This window comes from Lycorma delicatula, chromosome 2 (genome assembly GCF_047948215.1).
Source record: "Lycorma delicatula isolate Av1 chromosome 2, ASM4794821v1, whole genome shotgun sequence".
NCBI lineage: Eukaryota > Metazoa > Arthropoda > Insecta > Hemiptera > Fulgoridae > Lycorma > Lycorma delicatula.
In genome coordinates this window covers 69399225-69425338 of record NC_134456.1, presented here as the reverse complement: position 1 = coordinate 69425338, position 26114 = coordinate 69399225, and the positions used below count along the sequence as shown (strand labels likewise).

Sequence of the window (26114 nt, the reverse complement as noted above, 5' to 3'; positions counted from 1 at the left end):
AAAAGAAATACCAACTATAAATAATTTAAAATTACAAATGTTTTTATTCTGTAAAATTACAAAACACAAAAAGGGCCATTCTTGTTCTCAAACAGCCTAACGCTGTACTAAGCAGTAGTACTTTCTTTAGTGGACTAGGTAACAACTTTGGTACATCAGAAAGTACTGCTAATTAGCTCTGAAAGGTATTTTGAAAGAAAAGTTTCATTAACTTGAAAGTGAGCCATTTATATTTTTGAAAAAGATAAGTATTGTGTTTGTTGTGCTGGTCAACAAAAATAATTAATTTGAGGATTAAATAAACTTCATTTTTCAGATATTTTTTATTTTGGCACCTTCTTTGTTTTAAAAAAAAAAAAAAGACTCAAGATTATTTCTTACTTTTGTGTTTATATTGGTCAAATGCTACATTTTATATATATAAAATTTCACCCTCTCTTAGGAGATGAAAGAAATGAAGATATTAGGAGGTGATGGGAAATATGAGTGCATTAAACATCGTAACTGAAGGATGTGAGTTGTAAGGTGTCTCTTAGACGCATAACATAGAGAACACTTATGTGTATTTCTTACTTCTTAGGAGATGAACACCTGTAACGGTGTTCCTTCTCTGATCAGAGATAAAGTATCTCTGCTTTTATAAAGTGTGGTTACTATTCACTAGAATTTCACAGAGCTTGTTGTTTGATATTTAAGCTGTCTTTTTGAATTTTAGTTGAAAAAGGAGTCCATCATCATAATCAACTTTTTAATGAATTTCATTTTTATTTTAAAAACAATTATACTAAACAAATCCAATTAAAATGGATATGAATGAAAAATAAGGATCAGTGTACCATATCCTTAAATTATTTGTGGGCAGGAGTGGTTACAGTAGTGCAATTTAAAATGATCCGTTTCCTGGAAAAGTGAACAAATCAAGATTTATCTATTTATTTGTTTGGTGAGGGGGGAAGGGAGTCCTCAAAGTGACAAAGAATTTGAACAAGTTTACAATTCTAATGGTAGATGAAAAATGGGTAAAGGATATACTAATTTATTCCTTTATGCTATCTCATACGGTTTCCTTTACCACATAGGTAAATGAACATATAGTTCTACACTACATGTTTCTTTACCCAGTTTTTCTTATGGGTAACAAATGTAAACTACCTAAGATAAAAAAGTACTGGTCACTGTTGCTAACTTTGATAGTAATGATATTCACTACAATTACTATCTGTGCTGAGTAGAGATGGTATTGTCATCTTAGTGTCAAATAAAACTACATGAACTTCTTTGGGTTAATGTGATGAAATTAATGATTACTAAATTCTAATGTAATTATTTTTCAAACTAATCTTTTTAATTTTTTTTTTTAATCAGTAATATTTTATATAAACTTTATTTTAAATAAAATGCAACATTAATATCATGAATAAAGGTATAAACTAAGGTAATGCTTAAAAAATACTCAACTTACATAAAACATTTATGTATGTTTTTTGCGTATTGTTTCCATGGCGATTAAATGCCTCGCATACATAATTTCCATCTCTTGTTCTTGATACAGGAAAATTGAGTATGAGAGCATTTCCTTTGATTATAATTTCTGATTCATCTTCTTTACGCCACTGATATGAAGCCTCTGGAAACGCTTTGGCACTGCATAATACCTTCTCAGGAACATTACCTTCTATCACATTTACTGCTCTATTTGAAACTGTCACATTTTCTGGGGGATCTAAGTAAACAAAAAAAAAAAAACAAAATAAAATTTTTATATTAAATTTAATAGGAAAATATTTGCTTAACTACTGCTAATACTGGCAGTTTATGTTTAGTAGCATTTGGGTCAACTTAAATTAACTTAACTCTAATTGTAATTATTTTATTCTGATAACTGAAAGCAGAGCAACCAAACTAATTAAAAATCTGTTATAGTAAGTTCAATGCAGTTTATTGGTTATTCAATGAAAAATGAGAGCAGGTAATCAGTAATGTTAAGTTATTCAAGAGCAACAATGGTGTGCTGCTGAGTGGCATAAGTATTTACAGTTAATGACCAGGTTGACTACTGTTAATTTGCAATTGTTGACTAAAACAATTAATAAAGATTTATATATGTATCACAAGTAGCAAATTATGCTTTTATTATCTTATGAGATTTATGGAACAAAAGAAATATAGAAATATTTACCCCTCAAAATTTAATTTGGAAAATATAAATATAAGTAATACAATTTTTTTTAAATCAGTGGATGGATTAAGATTTAAAATATCATTACATACATTTCTAGTATAGTGTAGGAGAAAAGTACTAGAGGTCATGTTGATTACTTAAACAAGCCACCTGCTCTCTGCTGTTCTACTTAAAGTTAACTCACAAGTTACAGTGCTAATATTATCATTGTAGATTGATTTTAGTATTTTCATCATATAATTTAATCATATATATTATTTGAACACTTTTATCTGACTTGATATTCAGATGCACTTTCTTCCTTTCTTTAGCATACAATCTTGTTTCAAGCTCTAACACTTCACATACACTTTTTTTTTATTAGTTTTTGACTGTTATTTTATTGGTGAAAAGAAATTGTTTTTCTTGTTTTTATCAGTTTAAAAGGTAATTAAATATTAAAATATTTACTTTTATATTCACTAGTACAACTGTGTAAAATAATTTTAAAATAGCCAATATAAGTAATTTTAAAATAAAAATCACTATTAAAGATTTATAATTAAGCATTTTCTATATGACATGAATCAACAAGGGCAGAGTTTAATAATATTAAGTTTGATTCTTTTCAAAACAAACAAAACATGTTTTGTCAAAAACAGCTGCTATTATTTTATAAATTTCTGGCACTTAAAACATATTTAAATATTAGTAATTATTTTATAATCCAAAATGACATTTTAGACTAAATTTTGCTCTTGTAAAAGTTAACAAAGTAGAGTAAATAATCTTAACTTTACATAAAAAAAATTATATCTGAATAAGTGATAAATAATTACTGACATTCTACAGCAAAGAAGGTTGTACTCTTAACACCAACTCCCACAGCATTTCCAGTACTTTGACATGTGTAATTAGCGTTATCATGTATACGATCAAGTTGATTTCCTGGCCATGCTGACATATTCCAGATAAGAGTTGAATGAACCGAGGCAAAATCATTTGTTCTTGTATCAGGTGGGACAACAGTGTTATGTACAGTATAACGTGTATTACTACCAAGATCAATTGCTCTAGCATTCTTTAACCAGTTTACAGAACATAATGGTAAACATTCAACTCTGCATGATATACTAATCTGTTGAGCATTCATTAAAGCACCATAGTATGGAGGAAGTCTTTCAATAAATGTTGGAGGCGCTGAAAAATAAAACAAAAAATTACACTATAATTATTAATTATTAAAATTATATATTAATATAATTTATTACTATATATTTTAGTAAGTATAAAAAGAAATCGTTAATAAACTACTAATTGTACTGATATTGTTATGATATTCAATACATTTAATTAAAGAATTCAGAAAAATTCTAATCTTGGATTATATGTAAATTTCAAATTCCTAGGATCTATGGTTCAGAAGATCCTGTCATCAACAACAGAATGAGAGGTAGTCATAGTCAAATTCCTTTGTAAACACTTAACAATCACTATAATATGATTAGCAGTTTTAGTAATTAACTTCTGAGTAATAACACAAGTAAAAAAAAAAAAAGAATAAATAATTTGGAACTGAGATAAAAGTAGGTGAATTAGAATGTAGTTTTTATGTTGAATCTTAAAATGAAACAATTTTTCTTCATCACCCTCAGATTTTTAGTTATGACCCATTAAAATATTGAGAAACTTATTATAGAATACGAAAATAATAATAATTAAAATTAAAATTCCTACCTTTAATTTGCACAGACATTTAGATTTTTCTTTTTTCTTATTTTCCTTTTGTGCTCAGTGAAGTCTTCTATTTTTATCATCCAGAAGTAGTCACTCACGTAGATTCATCTCATTTGCCTTGATAACATTGCTCCATCTGCAATATATCATGGTGGAACTTTTCTCCTTGTTAGTTGCTTATGTCATAGTTTAAAGGGAAAAAGTCTGAATGAGAATGTAAAAAATGAATTTTCAATGACATTCTTCAGCCTAAATTTTTGTAGTTCACTAAGAGTTCATTTATAAGCTGATCATGGTCTTTTGTTTTCAAGAAAACCAATAATAACAGCTTTGAATGACTTCCATGCTGCTATTTCTTTAGGATTCAGTTTGCTGTCAAATATATTTTCATGAATTAATTTTCTTATTTGTGGCCTGATGAGTATTCCCTCTTTTAATTTGGCTTCACCTAATTGTGAAAAAATCTCAGCTAAATATTTAAAGCTGTCTCCATCTTCATCTAATGCTTTTGAAAAGTTCTTCATCAGGCCTAATTTTATATGTAGAGGTGGTAAAATAATATCATCTGCTTCGACGAGGAGAAAATTGAAATTTTCCTTTCCTGGGGTAAACTGATTTCTTTTTGGCCATTCTTTAACTGCATAGTATTTATCTGTAGCCTGACTATCCTACAAACACATGAAACTCATATATTTTGTAAAGCCACGCTGGAGACAGAGAAGAAAGCCTATCACTTTCAGGTTAGCAATGATTTGCCATGAATGTTCATCATACTTAATAGCTTTTAAAATTTTTGACATACTTTCATACGTTTCTTTCATTCCTACAGCATGTCCTACCAGTATAGAAGAAAACTTATTTGAGTTATGCAACAACACTGCCTTTAAGCTTCTTTTCGATGAGTCTATAAATAAATACCAATCATGAATAACATATTCCTTATCCAGTTCAGAGCTTAGCCTCCTAACATCATGGCAGGAACAAATTAAACTATCTCTTTTAAATTATTTCAGTAAATTTTTGTTAGAATTTCTATATACTGAAATATTAGTATTCTTGTTTAATAAATTCCATTCTTTAAGACATGAACCTAGGAGTTCTGCACATTGTTTTGACAAATACAAGTCATGAATTAGATCGCTCAGTTCTACTTGTATGATGTGAGGTGAACATCGGTATTTGATGCTTCTGGAATGCAATTAATAACTATTGAAGTTGAGAAGTCATTGGTCAAATCTTCTGAGGAATCAGAAATTTCTTTCTAAGAAGTTGAAGCAATCAGAGTTGGTAAATTAACACTATGAAGTACACTGCTCTCATAACTGAATAAACATTTGGGTATGCAATACTGCTTTTATTGTTTGAATTGAAACCAGTAAACATTTGTTAAGCACCTCATAATGATTAGAAGGTTCTCACCAAATCATAGGTACGCCAAAAGGAAAATGATATTTTTTTCTTTTAACCAGTGGGTTAGTTTAATGTAGCATGATGCATGCTACATGTGGAGCCCAGGATTTATCTTGATCTCCCAAACAAAGGACAGTCAAAATAATGTTTGTAAGCAGTTTTCAGCAAATTTTATACTGGTTTTCATTGACATTTAGTGGTGAATTCCTCGCAAATGTAACAAAAAAATATATGGAGAATTTTTACAAGCCGGATTTTTTAAAAATTGTAAACTTCAAACTGTTTTAATGAATAAAAGTAAACTTAAATATTACTTAATTGTAAATACTTACGTAATTATAAAAAATAATTAGGTTTTAATTTATCAATAATTAGCTACTTAAAATACTTCAGAAAACTGTTTCACTGTCGAATTCAATAAAACACAGCACAAAACACATACAACTTAACAAATCTTGATATTCAATAAAATAATACCAAAAGTTCTGTCATAAAAACCTTTAACTAAATTTATGACATTGCTTATGAAACAATCTTTATAATATTTGTATTAAACCATTACCACAACTAAAGAACACATCAAGACATACCAAGAGCTGAACTCATACTGAAGAAAATTTCATCACATTGTATTACTCATTACTTGACTCGCTGACATGTCTGGCTTGACATGAAATGACGTCAATCAACTGACATCAAATTTATAAATCAAATATAGGTCTATAGTATGCATTACAATGTAAATCAGATGTGAATAAGCAAACATACAACATAAGAACTTATTTGTATTGTTTGTTTCATGAATGACTGAACAAACAGATTTAAGGGGTTCTAACTTAAGAATGTTACATTGATGGGCTGTTTCAGAGTACATATTTAGATTTCATTATGGAATGATCTAAGTGCTCCAATTGGGGCGAAAAATATTATTAAAAAAATAAAAAATTTAGGGTGAATTACTTAATTATAGTTAGACTGATATCTCATATAAAGGAGATAAATGATTTTTTTCAACAATTGGTTTCTGTATTTCAAAATTCTTACAATAAACATTAAATCATATGACAATTTCATATATTATCGCAAAAATAAACCCTGGATGACTAAATAGGTGCTATATAATTATTGAAAAAGTATCCTTCCTTTAAGAGATGGAAAAATTCCCTTTTGTGTGATACTTATACTGTGTAGAAGTGACTATAACAAAATCAGGAATACAATTAATAAAATGATAAGACGTCATAAAAATTTCTATTTTAAAACTGAAATTAGAAAATCAAATAATGATTTCAAAAAACATTGGTAGTTCATTAATCTTTTAAGTAGGAAGTCTAAGGATAATCTAGATGGTAGCATTTTAAAACACATGAGTAATTTTGGTATTGAGAAAGAAAGATATTGCTAAATCTTCTGCCTCAGTGGTTGAAAATATAATTCCAAAATGCTGTGTTACAGTAGTGCAGAATTATACTGTTAATGAAATTAATGTAGATTTTCATATCCCTCTAGGCTTTGATAAGGTTAGAGTCAAGACCTAACACTACTAAATAAAGGTTCAGATCCTAGTAAAGGCAGTTTTACTTTTACACGGATTTTAATACTAGATTAAGGATACTGGTGTTCTTTGGTGGTTGGATTTCAATTAACCTCACATCTCAGAAATGGTTGACCTGAGACTGTACAAGACTACATTTACATATCATTCTCATTCATCCTCTGAAGTAATACCTTATGGTGGTTCCAGAGGTTAAAACAGGAAAAAAAAGAAAAAAAAAAACATTACTATATAAAACAGTCAGTCAACCAATTGCCGATTTAATAAATTTTTCCATAAAATCAGGTACTTTTCTTGATTTAATGAAGGTTGCCATAATAAGACTAATATTTAAACAGGGTGATTGTAGTTTACTAAACAATTAGAAACCTATAGTTATTCTCTCAGTAACTGAAAAGTTTTGAAAAATACATGGAAAATTATTTGAATAATTACTTATTAGAAAATAATATAATATGTAAAAAACAATTTGGTTTTTGGAGAGGAAATTGAGAGATTTACTGGTTTAATTTAAATTCAAATTGTCACATTCTTATAGTTTTTGTACCTTCAGTCATGAAATCCTGTTTAATGATTTAAAAAGAATAGGAATTATAAGATCATCTCCTCAACTGTTTTTGAAGTTGTTTATGTAACAGAAGATTTGTTGTTAAAATAAGTAGTAGTTTTAGTAATCTGATAAATTGTAATTTTGGGGTGCCACAAGGAAGTCACCCAGACCCGATTTTATATATAATTTATGTTAATGAAATTTTAAACAATCTATCCCACAGTTTAGATTTTAAGACTACTGATTATACTGTACTTTTAGTTGCACACAAGGGTCTTCATGCAGCAGAATCTTTATTGCAGGATGATTTTAAAATGGTCTCACATAACAAACTTGTTACAAATGAAAAAAAAAAACTATGCTCATACATTTCAAATCTGCTCATATGAAATCTGATTCCTTTTGCATATTAATTGAACACAATTGCAGTTGTCCCTTCAGACTCAGTTTCAGTAATAATAAGCTATGTATGAATAATAGATTGACAGTAATGAACGAGGTAAAATACCTGGGTGTGATAGTCGACCATAAATTGAAATGGGATCGTCACTTAAAACAACTTTCTTGTAATTAGAGGTTGTCTGAATAGATTTTATTAACTAAAAAATGTTCTTCCATGTAAAACTCTTTTACTAATGTATAAGGGAATCTTTAATAAGATTTGGTGTGGAGGTTTGGGGTTTGGCAGCTGACTGGCATTTAAAAATTATAACTTAAGTTAAAAAAAAAGCACTTGAAGTAGTTTCAGCCTTTTTGTCAAACGACCCAAATTTAAATATATATATAAGTATACACTGAACCCTCTAATGTACGAGTACTAAGAGTATGTATTTGTTCTTTTTTTACATTATAATCATTATTTTCATTTTTATTATAAAATGTATGATCGACGTATTTATTTATTTTTGTATTTTATATTATAATACGTAATCTGTAATACCCAAGAACAGGCTAAATTTAAATTCAGCATCCAACCTGCTAAGATAAACTTATATATTGTAAAATTTTATGAAAACATAAAAATAAAAATATTGTTATTATTAAATAATTAAGATTATTAGTATAATTAATTAACATGACTTGTGTACATGCCACATAAAATATAAACTTAGACCTTAAAATTTTTTTCTTAAATTCTGTATTCTCTAGGTTAACTAACTGTTAAAAGTACACGTTTTTGGAAACTAAGACTTTACTGTTTAAATATCAAGTAATGTATTTGATAGAATGTATATTAAACTAAATGTTTTTAAGGTAAACAAGTTTATCACACCACTAGAAAAATAAATGAATGTAATTCAAATTTTAAAAATTGTTTTTAATTTTTAGGAATAGAAGATCCTTATGAGAGATATTTTTAAAATAATGATTGTAAACTGATTTATTATGTTTTAAATATATTCATATTCTTTAGGTACATTTTAAAAATCATATAATAAACTTTCATTTTCATTTTAAGTTTTGCAAAACAAATTTAAAATTAGTATCTATCAATTTATTTTATGGATAACAACTAAAAAGTAAAAGTAATTGTTCTTAAGTATTCAATAAAGGAAAATCTGATTTGTTTTCCTTTTGAAAACATAACGTATTATTGTTAATTTAAGAGGATAATAATATATTCATTCCAGCAACAGAAGTTACTCTGAACTAACGATGCTAAGCCACAATCCATGTGGTAACCTTTATGAGATCAAAAGTTTTGAAAGAGCTTCCCAATATAAGTTCGACATTATGTATTACTCTCAAAGAGTTCTTGTATTGTTCAAAGATATAACTTACTCAAACATGCGCATAATAAATTTAGGCATCTTTTTTACTCAAATATTATCTTAATAATATATTAATAGTGTATTGTTAATGGCATAGTTTACATTGTTTTATAACATACCAAATGGTTGTAATTTAGCAATCTTATTAATAAAAAATAATAAAATGATTTTCCTATAGGATATAAACAGATGTTTATCACAATTTTGTATAAGCAGATTTTTTAAAAATACTCATCAAAAAGAAAATGAGTGTGATTGTATGAGTTAATTTCATTATCAAGAATAATTTAATGTAATTATTCATATACATGTATTTCATTTACATATATAAATATGTTTAACATATAAATTGCATTTACATGTTTATAAATTGTATTTATCACAACCAGAGAAACACAAATTTTTCAATTCTGACCCTCTAGAATAGTTTTCATAGGATTTTATATGCCACATTAGCAAAATGTTGGTGATAAATACAGTTATTATTATTCCAGATTTATATATTAAATTAGAAAGGAAATGGGATAATAATAATTAGTTTAAAAAACAGTAGTATTAGTTTAAAAAAACAATGTAATAAGGTGAACAGAAAGTGTATATGTTTTAACATTCATTCAAAAAAATTAAATTATCATTCAAAAATATGTACATATTAACACATCTAATTCATTAATAATTAAATTTCAATATTCATTCCTTTACTATTACTTTATGATAAATATTTCTTCCTGTTCTAATTCAATTACTTTTTATATATACCAAATATTACCTCTTGTATAATGCGTAAATTATGAACTTCTAACAATAACTATTACCCTTCTGGGTAATTTTGTAATTGTGGTTAAAAATTACAGCAATTATTTTTCAATATATCTAAATCTTTATTGTGTCAAACAGCTAGTTAATTGTGAATCAGTACTTATCAAATAATAGTGATAACTTAACTGTGATAAATACTTTTTCAAATAAGTATTAAAAGCTAATTTTAATTATATAAATAAAAGGAAAAGTCCTCTAGGATTGGTAATGCCTAAAGATATGTGAAAATTAAAATAATAGAAGATGAATTCACGAGCAGAATAAAAACTTATTCTCTAATTCTTTTTATTCTCTAATTCTGTATTATTTTGTTCCTAAGTATTTGTTCAATTTTAACTGGAGAAAACAAACACCTGTTCAGGAGATGTAACCAAATAAAAAGGGGAGTATAATTAAAGCTTAAATGATATTTTGAAGTGTTTTATATTTTGCAAAAACTAATGATGCAATTTACTTGATGACCTTTGTCCATAAGGGGCTAGAAAAGAGATCTACTCCTAGCGTATAAAAAGGCAAATTATACTGAAAACTATGGTCGACCTGAGACTGTACAAGACTATATTTCATTTTCACTCATACATATCATCCTCTGAGGTAATACTTGACAGATTCCTGGAGGCTAAACAGGAAAAAAAAACTGAAAACTATGGACTAGGTTTAATTTAAAACTATGGACTAGGTTTCAGAGTTTAAAGTTAATCAAAAATAAATGGAATTACGACTTTTACAAAGAGAACATTAATGGTTTTTAGGACAACAATAATTATATATATTTCTTTAATTTTATTATAGAGGAGAAAATAGGTGTTGTGCACCAACAGGGAACTGATGACATTCCCAACATAGTGTATGGGACTCCCACTCATTAAAAACCTAATCTCTGTTCATGGACAATTAATTCACCCCAAACTGCTTACCTCTTTAATTCGAGACTGTGTCCATAGATTTGCCTTCTCATAAACCTGCTGCTTTCTCTTACTTATTTCATCTTGGTTCAACTGTTCCTCTTCAGGAACAGTTCCTTTTTCTTTCTTCTAGAATCAATCCTACAAACTTGTAATCTTCTGCCAACTACACTTGCTGGTGAGCACCTTCTCTATGAGAGTTTCCGGCGTTATTTCACCAGTATCAGCTTGCAACTATTTCTGAAGGTGCTCCATCTATTGCACTCAAAGAGGTGTGCTCTGCATCATCTTCTCTTACATCACTACATGGGCACCCAGGATTATTGATTTTGTCCATCTTAAAAAGATATTCATTAAAACATCCATGATCAGAAAGGAGCTGTGTCTGATATTAGTCTACCTTCCCAAATTTACGGTTGTAATATCTGTCCAGGTCTCCCACCTGGCAGTCCATCTGCTCCTCTTTACATTATTTCATTTTTCTTATCAGTTCTTCATGGCCTTAGTACTGGTCAGTTGCCTCAGCTGATCCTTAGGTGCTTTGATCCTCTTCAGATAGGCCTCTTGCCTCTCCAGTGTCAGCAGGTCAATTGGGATCACTTCTGTTATTACCATTGATGTTGGTTCCGACATTGTACATGATGATGCCATCCTAATCTCTCTCTCCTCTGCACAGATACCATGTGTCTTCTTTAGGTTTACTTCTCTAATGTGACTCCCCACATTTTGCTACCATATATAGTACGGAGTGGGTGATGATTATTAGTAACCTCCTTTTGCTCTATATGGGTCCACCAGTATTTGCCATGAGGTGGCTTAATGTAGTTGATATCTTTGCCGCTTTAGTTGTGACATACCTGATTCCAAATGTTAGCTTGGTGTCAAGTCTGACTCCCAGGTACTCGACCGCTTCCAGCCTGTCTGATATCCACCTCAATATTGGTTGGGAACCATCATCTGATGAGTAGAACAATCTTTGTTTTTTCCATAGCCAGTTGCAGTCCATGTTCTTCCATCCATAATTCCATTCTCTACATCAGCTGGTTTAATTTCATCTGAATTTCTTCTATATCCTGTGTGACTATTACAGCAGCTATATCATCTATATATCCTATCAGGAGTGTGTATGTGTTTTTTCACTCCATGTGGAGCCTATCATATGCCACATTCCACAGATCTGGGCCTAGTATTGACCCTTGTACGGCCCCTGCAGTGATAGTTTTGTAGACAGGTCTCTCCGTGGTTTGGTATACCAACAACTTTCTTTGGCTGAGGTAGCTGTCGATTGTTCACAGCAGGTCATTGCCACTCTCTGCCTCTAGGGTTGCATTCACAACCTCTTTAATCACGTTTGGTTGACGGGTTTCTTCTGAATCTGTATAGTCTCTTTGAGAGGTCCCCTGTGTTCTGAATTACCACTGTAAGTTTTCATTTCAGAAGGCTCTCTAGTAATTTCCTGGGGTATTGAGCATACAGCTGATGGTGTACATGGCTCTCCCTTTCACTTACTTATCAGTACGAGTCTCTGAATCTTCCATCTCTTTGGGAAGATACCTTCAAGCAACCCTCATTATACGTTCTATTGAGCAAAATCAGTTGTATAGCACTCTAACTTTAAGCTCCTCTGTGAGAATACCATTTGGGCCTGGTGCAAATGGTAAACAATGCAAAACAATGGCAAACAAAAAAACCAGTGGCATGCAGTGCCAGAATTCAGGAAAGCTGTGAGTGCACGGCTTTCCTGAATTCTTCCTCTGTTAAGAATAGGATGTTGTCAAGGTCCTTTATCAGTTCTGAGCTTCTTCAGCTGTGGGCGGGGAAAATTGTACCCATGATGTTTTGCATAAGTTTCAGCATCATAGGCAGATTTGGTTGTTGTGTTTCCAATTGTCACATCACTAGCTTATATAGCCGATTCCCCAATGCTCTTCATTAACTTATTCTCAGAGAGCCACCCACTTATTTCCTTTTGCTCTTTTTTATCACATCTTGGAGCTGTTTCTTGGCTGCTTTATATTCAATGTGGATAATATTTGCAGCCAGAATGTTTCTCTTCCTTATCCTGCTGGCTATACATCTGATCCAAAGGCATTTCTTCCTAAGCTTCCTGATGTCCTTGTTCGACCAATTAGCTGGTTTTTTACTTTGTTTCTTTCTGGACATGGCTTGATCACATACACGTCTTATGAAGCACATCGTGACGTTAATGATCTTCTTCTCGCAAGATCCTATTGTTTTATGTATCACTCTCTTTCATTGATCTATCACCTTTGTTAGTTTGGTATCATCTAGCTCAGTAACATTCTATCTTGATTCTGGACAATCCGTAACATGCATGGTTCCTTAAAAACTTTGCAGAGGATATATTGATGATTGCTACCTGTATATTCCTCTGTCACTTCCCAATGTGTATTTCTGGCACAATTCTCTGTAATATATTCTCGGAGGTTAGAGTAGTGTCAGAGATGGACCATTAAAAACCCGGTATTTTAAAGGTTACAATGTTTCCTTTATTTCTGACACTCAAATTCATCCTAGCTCCCATTTTCAGGATATATTTACCTCTGGAGTTCATTGCAGGTATTCTCCATTTGATTGCCCTGATGTTGAAATTGCTGGCAGCAACTGAGCTTTCAACATCCTTAATTGTTCCTCCAGTGCATCTTGTTTCATTTGGAACTCATGGATTGTCTCATTTGGAGTAAGATAGCAGCTGATGTTAAGTGATACCCCTGCTCCTCGCCCAGACGAATGCTTTTTCAGCCCTATGTTTTTTAACTGGAATATTCTTGTTCTGTGGGATCCAGATAGCCGTTATCACTAGGTTATCCGGGCACCAATTCAGTACTGTTCATTGATAACTAGTACTCTGTCACGAACTGATTCAACAGGTCTAAACATTTTTGTGTTCTACATAATTTTCTGGTATACTCTACGGTTGTCCCAACCGATTTAGATGAGGGAAGATTCCAGCAGTTCTTCGATTATAGCCATTTTCTGTTCCCTTATGTTGGCTTTTGATAATGTTAATCTGATTTCTCCAAGGGAAATATCAGTGTTCTTCACTCCTCATTGGTAGTGAGGGGCCCTTAGTGAGAGCCAGATAGACCCAGATTTTTTAATGAGGTTAAAACTCCTCCCCCTCCACATTTCTTCATCCTCTTGAATGATGGGCCTCGCTTGGGAAATATAATGTAATAGTAATAAAATAAATAATAATAATAATAATAATTATTATTATTATTATTTATAATAATACATTATTATTATTATTATTATTATTATTATTATTATTATTATTATTATAATAATATTATTATTATTATTATTATTATTACAATAATATATTATTATTATTATTATTATTACAACTATTATTATATTATTATTACTATTACACTGATGTCTAAAGCATCTGTTATGTTATTTAGATATACAGTACGCTATAAATTAAAAGTATTAAAAAACTAATTAATACATACCATGTACTTGGATGTGCACTGTACTAGATTCACTTTCTCCACCATCATTCACAGCTGTGCACGTAAAATTAGCAACTGTTTCTAGAGTAACTGGATCAATGGTGTAATTAGCAGTACTTGCTCCTAACAGTGTGTGAGAATCACGAACCCAGCGGAATGTAGGGTTGTCAGGTCGACCAGGATCCTCTACACTGCAAGTCAACTGAACAGAACCTTTTTTAACTACACGAGCTGGTTCATATACAAGCTTTGTTGGTCCAGGAGGGTCTGAAAAAAAATTTGGCATAAACAACATTAATGAATGGAATAAATTACTGACTAACATAAATTTTGAAGAAATATGTTATATCATGAAATCTATCTCATGATTAGCAGATTTAGGTTGTAGGAAGCAATATTAGTAATATCAAACAAAAATTTAAACCTGATTTTTTTTTTAATGGAATCACAAACTGAGGGAAATTATTTTAATTATTATCGTCAGTGGTTATAATAATAAAAAACGAATAAGCATACACAGAAAATTATTATAATTTACAATATGTAACAAGTACTTATCTATCATAATTACTAAAATCATAACTTATCTGTTGTACTTAACTGTAATTAAATGTTGTACTACAAATAAATTTTAGTGATTTAGTGCTACACAAAAGCATTATTCACACAATAGAAAATTAATAAAACACATACATATAAAACTGTACAAATTATATTGATTTAATAATTTAAAGAGATAGCAACATTTACTAATACAAACTGCATTATTTAAAAATTTTTTTAAACTATAAATAGAAAGAGTGCTCTTACAGAGTAACTACAGTATAGCATAAATTATGAGAATCAGTTGCTGATACTCAGAAAATCAACTTTTTGGGTAAAACTAATCGTGACAGTTAATTGTACAAAGGAAACATGTAAAATGGATACGTGTAATAGCATAAAAAAGTACAAACATATACTTATATATGATTTGAAATATAATAATATATAATTATTGTAAAACAATAAAGTGCAAAACAGAGTAGTGGAACTGAGATGTATCAAAAAATAAATAAATTGAAATTTTCTTTTTTTATATTGTTTTCTAGTATGGCAACAAAAATTATTTTACTTTACTGTAAAAGTAATACACTTTTAAAAAAATCATTTATATACAAAAAATTAAGAAATTTTCTTTAAGTCTAGAAAAATGTCCTCTTGCTAATAGATCTTACATGTCAGAGAACTGGCAACTATTGTAGATCTTCACCAATCATGGAACGTTTAAAAAAACTGTATGGTAAAACAAGAACTTCCAGATAGTTAATTTTTGAATGACCAATGTTGAGATAATTATTTTGAAATATGCTACATTAAAATTTCCTATCTCAAATGAAATTGAAAATACTATTTATTACTTTTACACGCTGTACTATTAATTATTATTAGTAACTTAATTTCTTAACTAAAGAATAACAGTAATAATAATAAAAAAAAAAAGTTAGTTAAAATGTAGTCAAAAATTATAAAAATAATTTCAAATTAATCCTGTAACGACATACTCTGGTTTAATGTAATGTAGTTTAAAAAACATCAATGATCATATTTTGGGAAATTTAAAATAATTAAATTACAAATATTAAAAAATATTAATGATGTGGACATAACATGACTTCCTTGTACACCTATTAAATTACATATACACATATTTTGCTGCACTTTACTTAAACTTATTTCATTTGAAAGTGAGATACAATCCTCCAATTCTTTAATAAAGTGGACAGTTACACAATTGCATTGTGATGGACACCGCATGCATCACATTTTTTTATGGTGTCTGTATCACCATTTTGTATTCTTTTATATATTAATTTTGTTTCATGTCACTCAAATAGTTATGTGGCGTAAGTGAGAACATGTGTGGGATCCATAACCATGCACACATTGGTTAAAATCCGACTTCATATACATACATTTTTTAAAACTTTTTTCCATTTAAATATATCGATTTATCAATAATTATTAACCTCTGTAAAAAGTTTTGAATTAAAATGAAAAGTAGATAAAACTTTATTTCACTAATAACTTCTGATTTTTTTTTCAATTGGAGATTAATAATTATTAATAAATCAATATATTTAAATTAAAAAAAAAGGAAATGAAGTTGGATTCGAACTGAAATGCCTTCTTGTAAGATACAAATATTTAGTTAATTAAAATTTTATTTTACTATAACTCTAGAACCACTGAAAATAACTACCACTTATGACATCATTAAAAAGCTCTCAATGAGGGTTTATTACTGCAGTTAAGAAAAAGTCCAAAATCCAACTTTTTTGAATACTTTTAATCAAGTCGATTGCAATCAAAAGGGGAGGTTCACAACTAGATGTTACAACAGTCCTAAATCCAAAATTTCAACATTCTAATAGTTTTTGAGTTATGCAAGATATGTTCTTCATACGTATGTACAGATGTCATGCTGAAACTAGTCAAAATGGATTCAGGGATGGTCAAAATGGATATTTCTGTTGAAATCTGAAAACGATTATAATACTTCCTTTACTTTGTACAAGGAAGTAAAAAATCAGAGGATCAAATTCTCTTAAAGCTTTGATGCAAGTAGAGAACTATTTCTATCTTTATAATGGTTAATTTAGAAAAAAACAAATATAAAAATTTTCAAATCAGTAGATTGGAACAGTTCTGATGTAACATGTAACAGAAATTTTACTTCAGAGATGTATTACATATCATAGAGATGTAAACATCCCCACTCCACTTAAGAGAGAATAATACCTCAAGCCTTGTTGAAACTAAAATTACAATATTTTTCAAAGAACTTTCGATGGTACTCTTTCTAATGTTATTTCTGATAATATGTTTTAATAATACATGTGTGCTTGAAAATTCATATGAGTAAAATGTTCATGAATTTTGATTTCTTTAATGCAGCACTCTTGAAATATTTTTCCATCCTCTCATTGATTTTTAAAAAAGAAGTCTCCTAATACATTTAGTTACAAAACCAGATTCATGTTTTTGCTGGCCTCTGTTGTATCTCACTTACCTGACTTAGTTAATGTACTTTAAATGATAATATATTCATTTTTTATCTATATTTGATAAGATCAATCCAAGTAAACTGATCATAGACTGAAGATTTAATAATTTTAATTTAAAATTTTTAAATAATTAATGATTCAGTTCTAAAATAATGGAATTTTTTTCTGAAGAACCTTTCCAAACCCATTAGAAACATGCTAATAATGCATTAGAATAATATTAACAAAGTTTTATGTTTTATCATATCGTTCAGTAGGATTAATTATTAAATTAATTGTAGGTTAAATCATTTCTAAAATACAAAACGAAACAGAGGTACCAATCAAGGCTAACTTGTGTTATGTTTTACACATAAGTAAACATAAAACGATTTATGCAACCAAAATTAAATCAACCAAAGTTAAATTTTGGCCTCAGGAGGCTTTAATGTGTTGATAAATATAAAATCTATAGGGGTTGGAAGATATTTTTTGACAAATAGAAATATTTTCCATGTTTTTTATTATATTATAATAGCTGCAAATAAAAAATTCTGGAGTAAATATCTAGATATTTAAGGGTGTTAGATCTAGATCTAACACCCTTTAAACCTTCTGTTTATTAGATTAATGTAATCAATTCATTACTTCTGTTACACAATTACGTACAAATATAGTCTAATATACATCACAATTTCATGCATTAATTCCACAAAAAACTAATTCGTTCTTTTATGTTAATTTTTGGACAGTATCCAGTGACAGCTAAATTTCCTGTCTTAATAATTTATAAATTATCTAATCGGTATTACTGGAATAAGGGGTAAAACAATATTGTTATTTGAAAACAAAGTCAAATAAAAAACCACAGAAAAATATATTTTCATATTAGTTATTATTTTTAATGGTAAATAAGAAGGTACACATTTTAAAATAGATTTCTTAATATCCAAGTGTAAGATAATGCTATGTGAAAAAAGTAATAAATTAATCTTACAAAAATAATGAAGGAAGAATCTTTTAGAATAAGTTATATAGAATATACATTTGCAAATAATAATAATATTGCAACAACACTTCTCAGTGCATCTTATTAAAAATACACTAACTGAATGGAGAACCTTGATCTGTGAGAGAGAGACTAAAGAGATACAGTCTTGTGGTGAAGTAAATTATAAAATCTATTACACCAGAAGTAAATTTTTTTGAACATTGTTATTAATCCCTAAGTAACTTTTAAAGCTTTTTTTTTGCATACTGAAATGTAAATAATGCACTGTGTAATAAATACTGATGTTGCTAAATAAAGAATAGATAAATTATCATAAAGTTATATCAAATTTAAAAAAAAAAATTTATTTTTATATCACAGTATTATTATTATTCTGCTTAGGAATTCATCATGACTAGGCAATAAGAATATATTAAGGTTTTATCTTGTCATTCATGCTAGTGATGAGAGGATGCAGTAATACTTTTATATATTACTAATACCTTTTATATATTATTTATGTAAATATGTGTATTTATATATTATTTTTAATATTAAATGGAAAGTACTGAATTTACCCAGAGGGGTATGCAGGCATTTAGTAAAAAATGTTCATGTTGAGCCTAGAAATTCAGCTAACCAGAACTATTGTACTGTCCTAGAGTTTATAAAGAAACATTTTTTATAACTGTCGATACTCATGATGAGCTTGAATATCGGATGAAAGCATCACATTAAAGTCTGCTTATTTGAATTTTAGATGTTAATTGACTTTTTATGTCTTTCAGTTTACGCAAGTATAAATAAATCTGTTCTGTTTAAAATTAAGAATCAATTATACATGAAATTAATACTTACAATATACAACCAATTCAGTATTAGGTGAGACAGGACCCCATCCTGCATCATTCATACCGACGCAAGAATAATTTCCATGGAAGCTGCGTTCAACATTTTCAAGAAGGAGCTTAGAAGGATCAATATCACAGAAGCTTGAATTTGGAGTACGACAGTCTGGCAATTCTTTTAACACTTCTCCATCTAAGAACCAGACGACAGATAACAATGTGTCTGGGTTGCCAGCAACTACTTGGCAAAGAAGCGAAATGTTCTGTCGATCTATTTCACTAACTGGTCCTGAAGGTTCCATTGTGAGGTTTACAATAGGTTTAACTGAAACATTTAATCATGTTAAAAATTTTCAATTGATTTCATACGTACAGATTTAAAATTTTGAAACAAATCTTTTAAGTTCTACCGAATAAAACCAGTAGTTAAAAAAAAATTATGGGCGTGCGTGCACATACACACACAAGGTTTGATTAAAAATATGGAGAATTTTTTAATTCCCCAAGCTTTGTAAGTACAATCGACACAATTTTTTTTTTTTGTGTTGGTGCACTTGTTCCAAATGTATGTTTACATTGTATCCATTTTGTATGCTTAGTTTATTGTTGGCTGTCAAAAAGATTACACATGTTTTGGTATTAGTAGGCAACTTTTAACTTGTGAAAAAATGGAACAAAGAATTTGCATTAAATTTTCCTTTAAAAGTGTAATAAAGTGCAGCATCAATTGGAAATGTTTAATGTTGCTTTTGGTGATTCTTCTGTGAATAAAACAAATATAATTTTAACATTTAAAATGACATACTTAAATGTTACACAGCTACTCAAATTAAAATCAATCAAAAGATTAATCAAGATTAAAATATTCTAGTTCAGTGCAAAAATTTGAAACCACTAAAACAATCGAGTCATCTTGTAGTAATCATTTTCTGCAAACAATAACTAAATGGTTTGCACTAGTGGTGCTTGGTGTTGCGTCCTATGAAAATGGAAATAAAATTATGAAAATTGTATAATATTTCACTACACGCTTGTGAGGAAGTTGCAGCTTCCCAGAGTACTAAGATGCACACTTTAGGAACCACTATAGTATGCATAATAATAATAATGTATCATAATAATAAAATAATTACAGAAAGTTTAAAATTATGTTTTATTTGACTAAAATAATCATAATTTTTGCAAGTTGCAATAAATTTATATATATTACTTTGTTACATTTTTTTAATATTTAACTTTTATAATCATAAAAATACATACACAAGAATAAATTTCAGACAAAGAATCGATTCCTTTACTTGTATTTAAACAATAAAATTTTTTTTGGTTGTGTTTTTAAATTTATTAAAAAAAAACAATAAAATAACATTAAACTTACAATGAACATTGACAAATACAGAATTTGTTGAAGGTGAAGCTCCAACACTATTCTCTAGCTCACATCTATAGACTCCATGGTCATGGCGTGTTGAATTCTTAATCAGTAACGTTGTCTGATCTGTTGTACCTCCTTCATAATGATCTGGGTTAAGTTCTAACTCCTGCTCATCTCTCAACCTGAAAACCGCGTGCAGTCATTAAATTCAGTTTCAGTTATTCATTAAAAAAGTATTTCTTTTTAATACAGTATACAAGAATAAATTTCACTATGATCCTGTTAATACTCGTATAAAACTCCCTATTACTTCTCTCATTAATTTTCTAAAGTCTGCCTCCTATATGTAATTTTAAAAATGTCCATACAATAAATACAAATAACTTAGCTAAAAACCTTTTGTTGTTAACTTTATAAAAAATAAAAAAAAAAGGTTTGTTACAAAACTTTGCGTCTTGGAAAAATGGTAAAGATTAAGATGTCGATACAATAATTAACCTGGATTAAGGTGTATAATCACTTTAATTCCTATCTAACTGCAAAAATCAAATTTTATAGTTAATATTTATCAATTTCTTTAAAATTTATAAGTACATAATTGATACTAATATTCGTTACATTTTCATAATTACAGTTTATCAACAGAGGTTAAAAAATTGATTCTAGATCTTTTCCTTATCATGGGGAAACACGCATTTAATACTTTTATTTATTTGAGATGAGATTGTGTGTTTTTTTTTTTAATTGAATTAATCAAAATTTAATGAACTGTTACTAAATCTCAGTAAAATGTTATTATATATTGGTAGGAAATTATAAAAATCTGAGGGCTCGGATTGCCAATCAAATAAGGATGCTAAAGAAGTTTCAGTTTAAGTTCTTGTTTTATTTTCCAGAGAAGTTACAATTTAAGAAATTAATACCAGATTCTATGGCATTTTAAAAGTATAAAGAAAATCTCCATGGCGGGGTGGTAGCGACTCGGCCTTTCATCTGGAGGTCACGGGTTCGATCCCGGTCAGGCATGGCATTTTACATTATCTACAAATTTCCATTTCATCTTTCCATGCAGAAGCTTTGAGCTTATAAGGTGAATTAATCATACTAAATAAAAAATTTCGAAAGACTAAAAAAAAATTTGTTTAAAGTAACTAACAATTTTTACTTCCTTGTACGAGTGAAGGGTATTGTGATCGCGAAAAATTTCGGTTTTCATATTTCAACGGAAATATCCATTTTGACCATCCCTGAATCCATTTTGAAAAGTTTCCGCGTTTGAACGCGTTTGTGACGTCTGAACGTACGTAGTACGTAGTGTACGTATGTATGTCTTGCATAACTCGAAAACGACTGGCCGTAGGATGTTGAAATTTTGTATTTAGGACTTTTGTAACATCTAGTTGTGCACCTCCCCTTTTGATTGCAATCAACTAAACCAAAAGTATTCATAAAAGCCCAAAATCCAAAAAAAAAAAAAATTGGATTTTGGACTTCTTAACTACAGTAATAAGCCATATCATTGAAAGCTTTTCAACGATATATCATAAGTGGTAATTATTTTCATTGGTTCCAAAGTTATAGCGAAATAAAAGTTTAATTAATGAAATATTTGGATCTTGCAAGGGAAGGGGCACATCGGTACGAATCTGACTTTATCGCCTTTTTTTTGAACTTTTTTTTAATTTTTTTTCTTTTCAATTTAAATATATTGATTTCTTAATAATTATTAACTCGTGATTGTAAAAAAATTATAATAATTAATATTCAATAATAAAAATAAAAAAAAAAAATATGAAAATAAAATCAGACGTTATTAGTAAAATAACATTTTATGCACTTAATATATATATATGTAATAAATTTGGTAAAACATGTGATTATTTAATACAAATTGAAAATTATAATTTAGAATCGTGTTATTTTTGGATTTTCTAGTTTAATTTTTGTTTAATTTTATTTAATTATTCTGAAATTTCTGTTTAATTTTATCTACATTAAAATTAACTACTGAGCACCTGAAAAATAAACCCTCTCAACAACAACATATAAACTGAGGCATACATGCCTGATCTTTAATAAAATGCAAATAATTCTTACCTTTTAGTTCATTTCTTCTCTGATATTGTCGGACAATACTCTCCCTAAGTCGGAGTTGATCTTCATTTCGTTTATTTGTTTTTTGTTGTCAATGATTTAATCGCTCTTTGGTTTTTTTTAATTCTTCTGATCTTAATTTGTGTACACGTTCTCTAGTATTCAAATTTTCTCTCTGTATATTCATCATCCTCTCTTAATGTTTTTATTCTTTTCTTGGTCAATGTTTTCTTTCTCTTTATATTTATCATCTTCTGATAATATTTTTATTCTTTCTTTAGTTTTAACATCTTCTTCCTCTATATTTATCATTTTCTCTTAATGTTTTTATTCTTTCTTTGCAAAATTTTCTTCCTGTTTATTTCTTTTTTTTTTGGTTTGCAACATTTTCTTCTTTTTATTGTTTCTTGGTTTTTAACATTTTCTGATCTAGTAATACGAGTAATAAAGGAACTTTTACTCTACCCTAATATTTCATGTAAGATTGTTGAATTAAAAACTGCATAAATATTTGATTTTTGAATAAACGAATATTTCAGCAATTGTGTACTCACTTGTGTATTTCAGCAATTGTGTATTTCACTTTCCAATGAAATAAGTTTAAATTAAGTGCAGCAAAAAATGTATAAATGCAATTTAATAAGCGTACAAGGAAGTCATGTAATGTTCACGTCAGAGTTTTTTTGTTTTGTACTATTTACTGAGCGGCTGAAGTTCACTTGGAAATTGATTTTCTGTGTCATTTTTATTAATACAATTAATGATAGAATTTAAAAGAAGATACTTGAAGAGGGTGTAGAGGATAAGAATCATGCATGAATTTGTAACGAATTGATAAATAAGAGATGGGAATAAATATGATATCTTTAAACCTGTTTATCAAAAGTTAATGGTGTCTGCTGATTGGACGGTGATCCATGTAAAAGAATGCGATTGGTCAAACTATGATAATTTAACTTTGAATAGTGGACAGCATCAGACTAAATTTTTCTGTGTCTTTGAATGGAAACAAAAAAAAATTTGCCTTCTCGAGAAAAGGCTGATGTAAACGTTTATAAGTACATTTTCTTAATAGAAATTATTACTGATTAAATATTAAAATACATTAGGTAAATGAGTAGTTTTCATAACGTTTACCTATGGATGTAGTAAATTTCTACGGGACTTATTCGATGTAGTAATGATATTCCGCGGCTCAAATATAAGGTTATTGTTAAAGAGATGAGTGGGGGGGGGGGGAGGAAATGAAAGAAAGAGGTCGTAGAGGAAGAGGTGAAGTAAAGATTGAACGCGTAATTTCCATTCTATTCAAGAGGTCTGCAAGAGCGCCAGACTTAATTTACGGTTCTAATTTCGTGGTCTACGAAGCCTTATCTTAGCTCCTATATCAAATCCACTCTACTCATTCCACTTATGTTCTTATGTATATACATCGACCGACATCGGTAATCCTCAGGGATGGAAGTACTCTGCACTGAATCGACTCCTAGAGCGAAGGAATGGGGGAGTGATAAAAGGGTACTTAAGAGAAAAATTCTCTCACTAATTCACGGTAGTCTCGACCGTCGTCCTTAATGACGAAACCTGGAACGTCATCCTCAAACGGATATATTTAAAGGCCCATTTGGAAAAATCCCAAAGGACGTCGTAAAACGGTTTAAAAAAGAAGTTAAATAACGTGACCCTCACTCCCTTCTGTAATCTCGAGCCATCGTAGGAAGGTTTAATCATTTACCAGATATAGTACGTAATATTATTTCCACAGTCATTAGGAATTTATTATTTTATTCTTTCTTTCGACTGTAGATGTGCAATAAAACACTTAACGAGAGCATGATGTACAACAAAAGCTAAATTCTTTCGATGTGAAATTTCTCTCCTCAAAATTAATTTTTCAATTTGTACAAGAATGAAAATGTTTTCACCGAATTCCAAACGTAATTATAACTACGAAATGAATATATATATATCCTACTAATGGCTTAATAAACCTAACTTTAATTTTTAAAACAATTTTTTTAATAAAAATATTCACTCGGCACGGATAACACGGTTTTTTCCACTATTTTATAAAACTCAAGCTAATAAGATATAAAAAAGTATTATTAACTGATTTAAAATATTTGCATTAACATGCGTGAATCGTGTTACGAGTTTTGAATTAAAGCTACTGTATGTACCCCTTAAAAATATATACTATGTTTAACATAAAAAAGGGCTAAACCACGAAAACAAAAATTGACTTCAGCAAGCTGAATTTTGATGTCCGCATTTAGGCTTATGTACACCAATAAATAACTTCACTTGATAAGCTAATATTTATCTGACGAATAATCTATTCTTAAAAACTTTTACGTACACAATAAACAGGAATTTAACTTATAATTGTAATAAAAATAAACATGCAGTTTTTTTTAAACAAAACTCTACCATTTTTAAATTAATAATTGTAAATATAATACGACTATACTCTAATTCTCAAGAGGGTTGTTCGGAAGTTAAAAACCAAGGTGTATGTTGATGAGATTACCACCATGCTTTCAACTGTGCCCAGAGAAAATTTACTTCGAAAATTAGGGAAACTATATGTCTACAACACCTTATTAATGAACCAAATAGTTCCTTTTAGACTAAATTAATGAAGTAGTAAATATTTAATTCAAAAAAATTACAATGAAATTGTAAACCCCACGGTAAAATTCTCGCAGATATCATTTCTTCCGCTCAACAAACAAAAATTTCTGTAATATAAATAAAACTGTTTTTAACAAAACGATATTGATATCAAAAAAGGTAAGACACTACATTTCTATTATCAAAATCTGTTATGAATTTAGAATACACTACATTTCTATTATCAAAATCTGTTATGAATTTAGAATTTTCTTTAAAAAAAAATACATGTTAAATATATGTAATTGACAATAGATATACAATAATAGATAAACAATGTTTAAGCGTTCCATTTAATACGAAAAAAATTAAACTTTGTTAGAAAACTCTTGCCGGCCCGATTTACATGTCACATTTACAGAAATAATAAAATTGTTATGATTATTCGTTGTTTAATAAATGAAATCGGCCCGGTAAGAGTTTTGTAACAATTTTTTTTTTTGCTTATTTTGTGGAACGCTTAACATTTTTACTATATATTATTGTATATCTATTGTCTATTACATATGTTTAACATGCTTTTTTCTAAAAAGAAAATTCTAAATTAATAACAGATTTTGATAATAGAAATGTAGTGTCTTACCTTTTTTGATATCAGTATCGTTTTGTTAAAATCAGTTTTATTTGTATTACAGAAATTTTCGTTCTTTGAGCGGAAGAAACGATATGTGCGATACTCTTACCGTATGGTTTACAATTTCATTATCATTTTTTTT

The 26114-nt window shown here is 29.0% G+C and overlaps 1 protein-coding gene across 13 annotated transcripts in view; it reads right to left on the bottom strand.

The window, feature by feature from the left end:
- nrm (neuromusculin) overlaps positions 1-26114 on the bottom strand; it is a 797795-nt gene that overhangs the window by 69160 nt on the left and 702521 nt on the right. For all 13 annotated transcript variants that reach the window (XR_012755069.1, XM_075355520.1, XM_075355516.1 and 10 more), the window contains 5 exons: positions 20635-20813; positions 19267-19581; positions 14392-14658; positions 3005-3361; positions 1463-1723 (listed from right to left, as the gene is read on the bottom strand). Coding sequence is in view for 12 of the 13 variants with exons in the window: in XM_075355520.1 (XP_075211635.1) it covers positions 1463-1723; positions 3005-3361; positions 14392-14658; positions 19267-19581; positions 20635-20813 (1379 nt within the window). In the remaining variant the exon portion in view is untranslated. The remainder of the gene's footprint in view (positions 1-1462; positions 1724-3004; positions 3362-14391; positions 14659-19266; positions 19582-20634; positions 20814-26114) is intronic.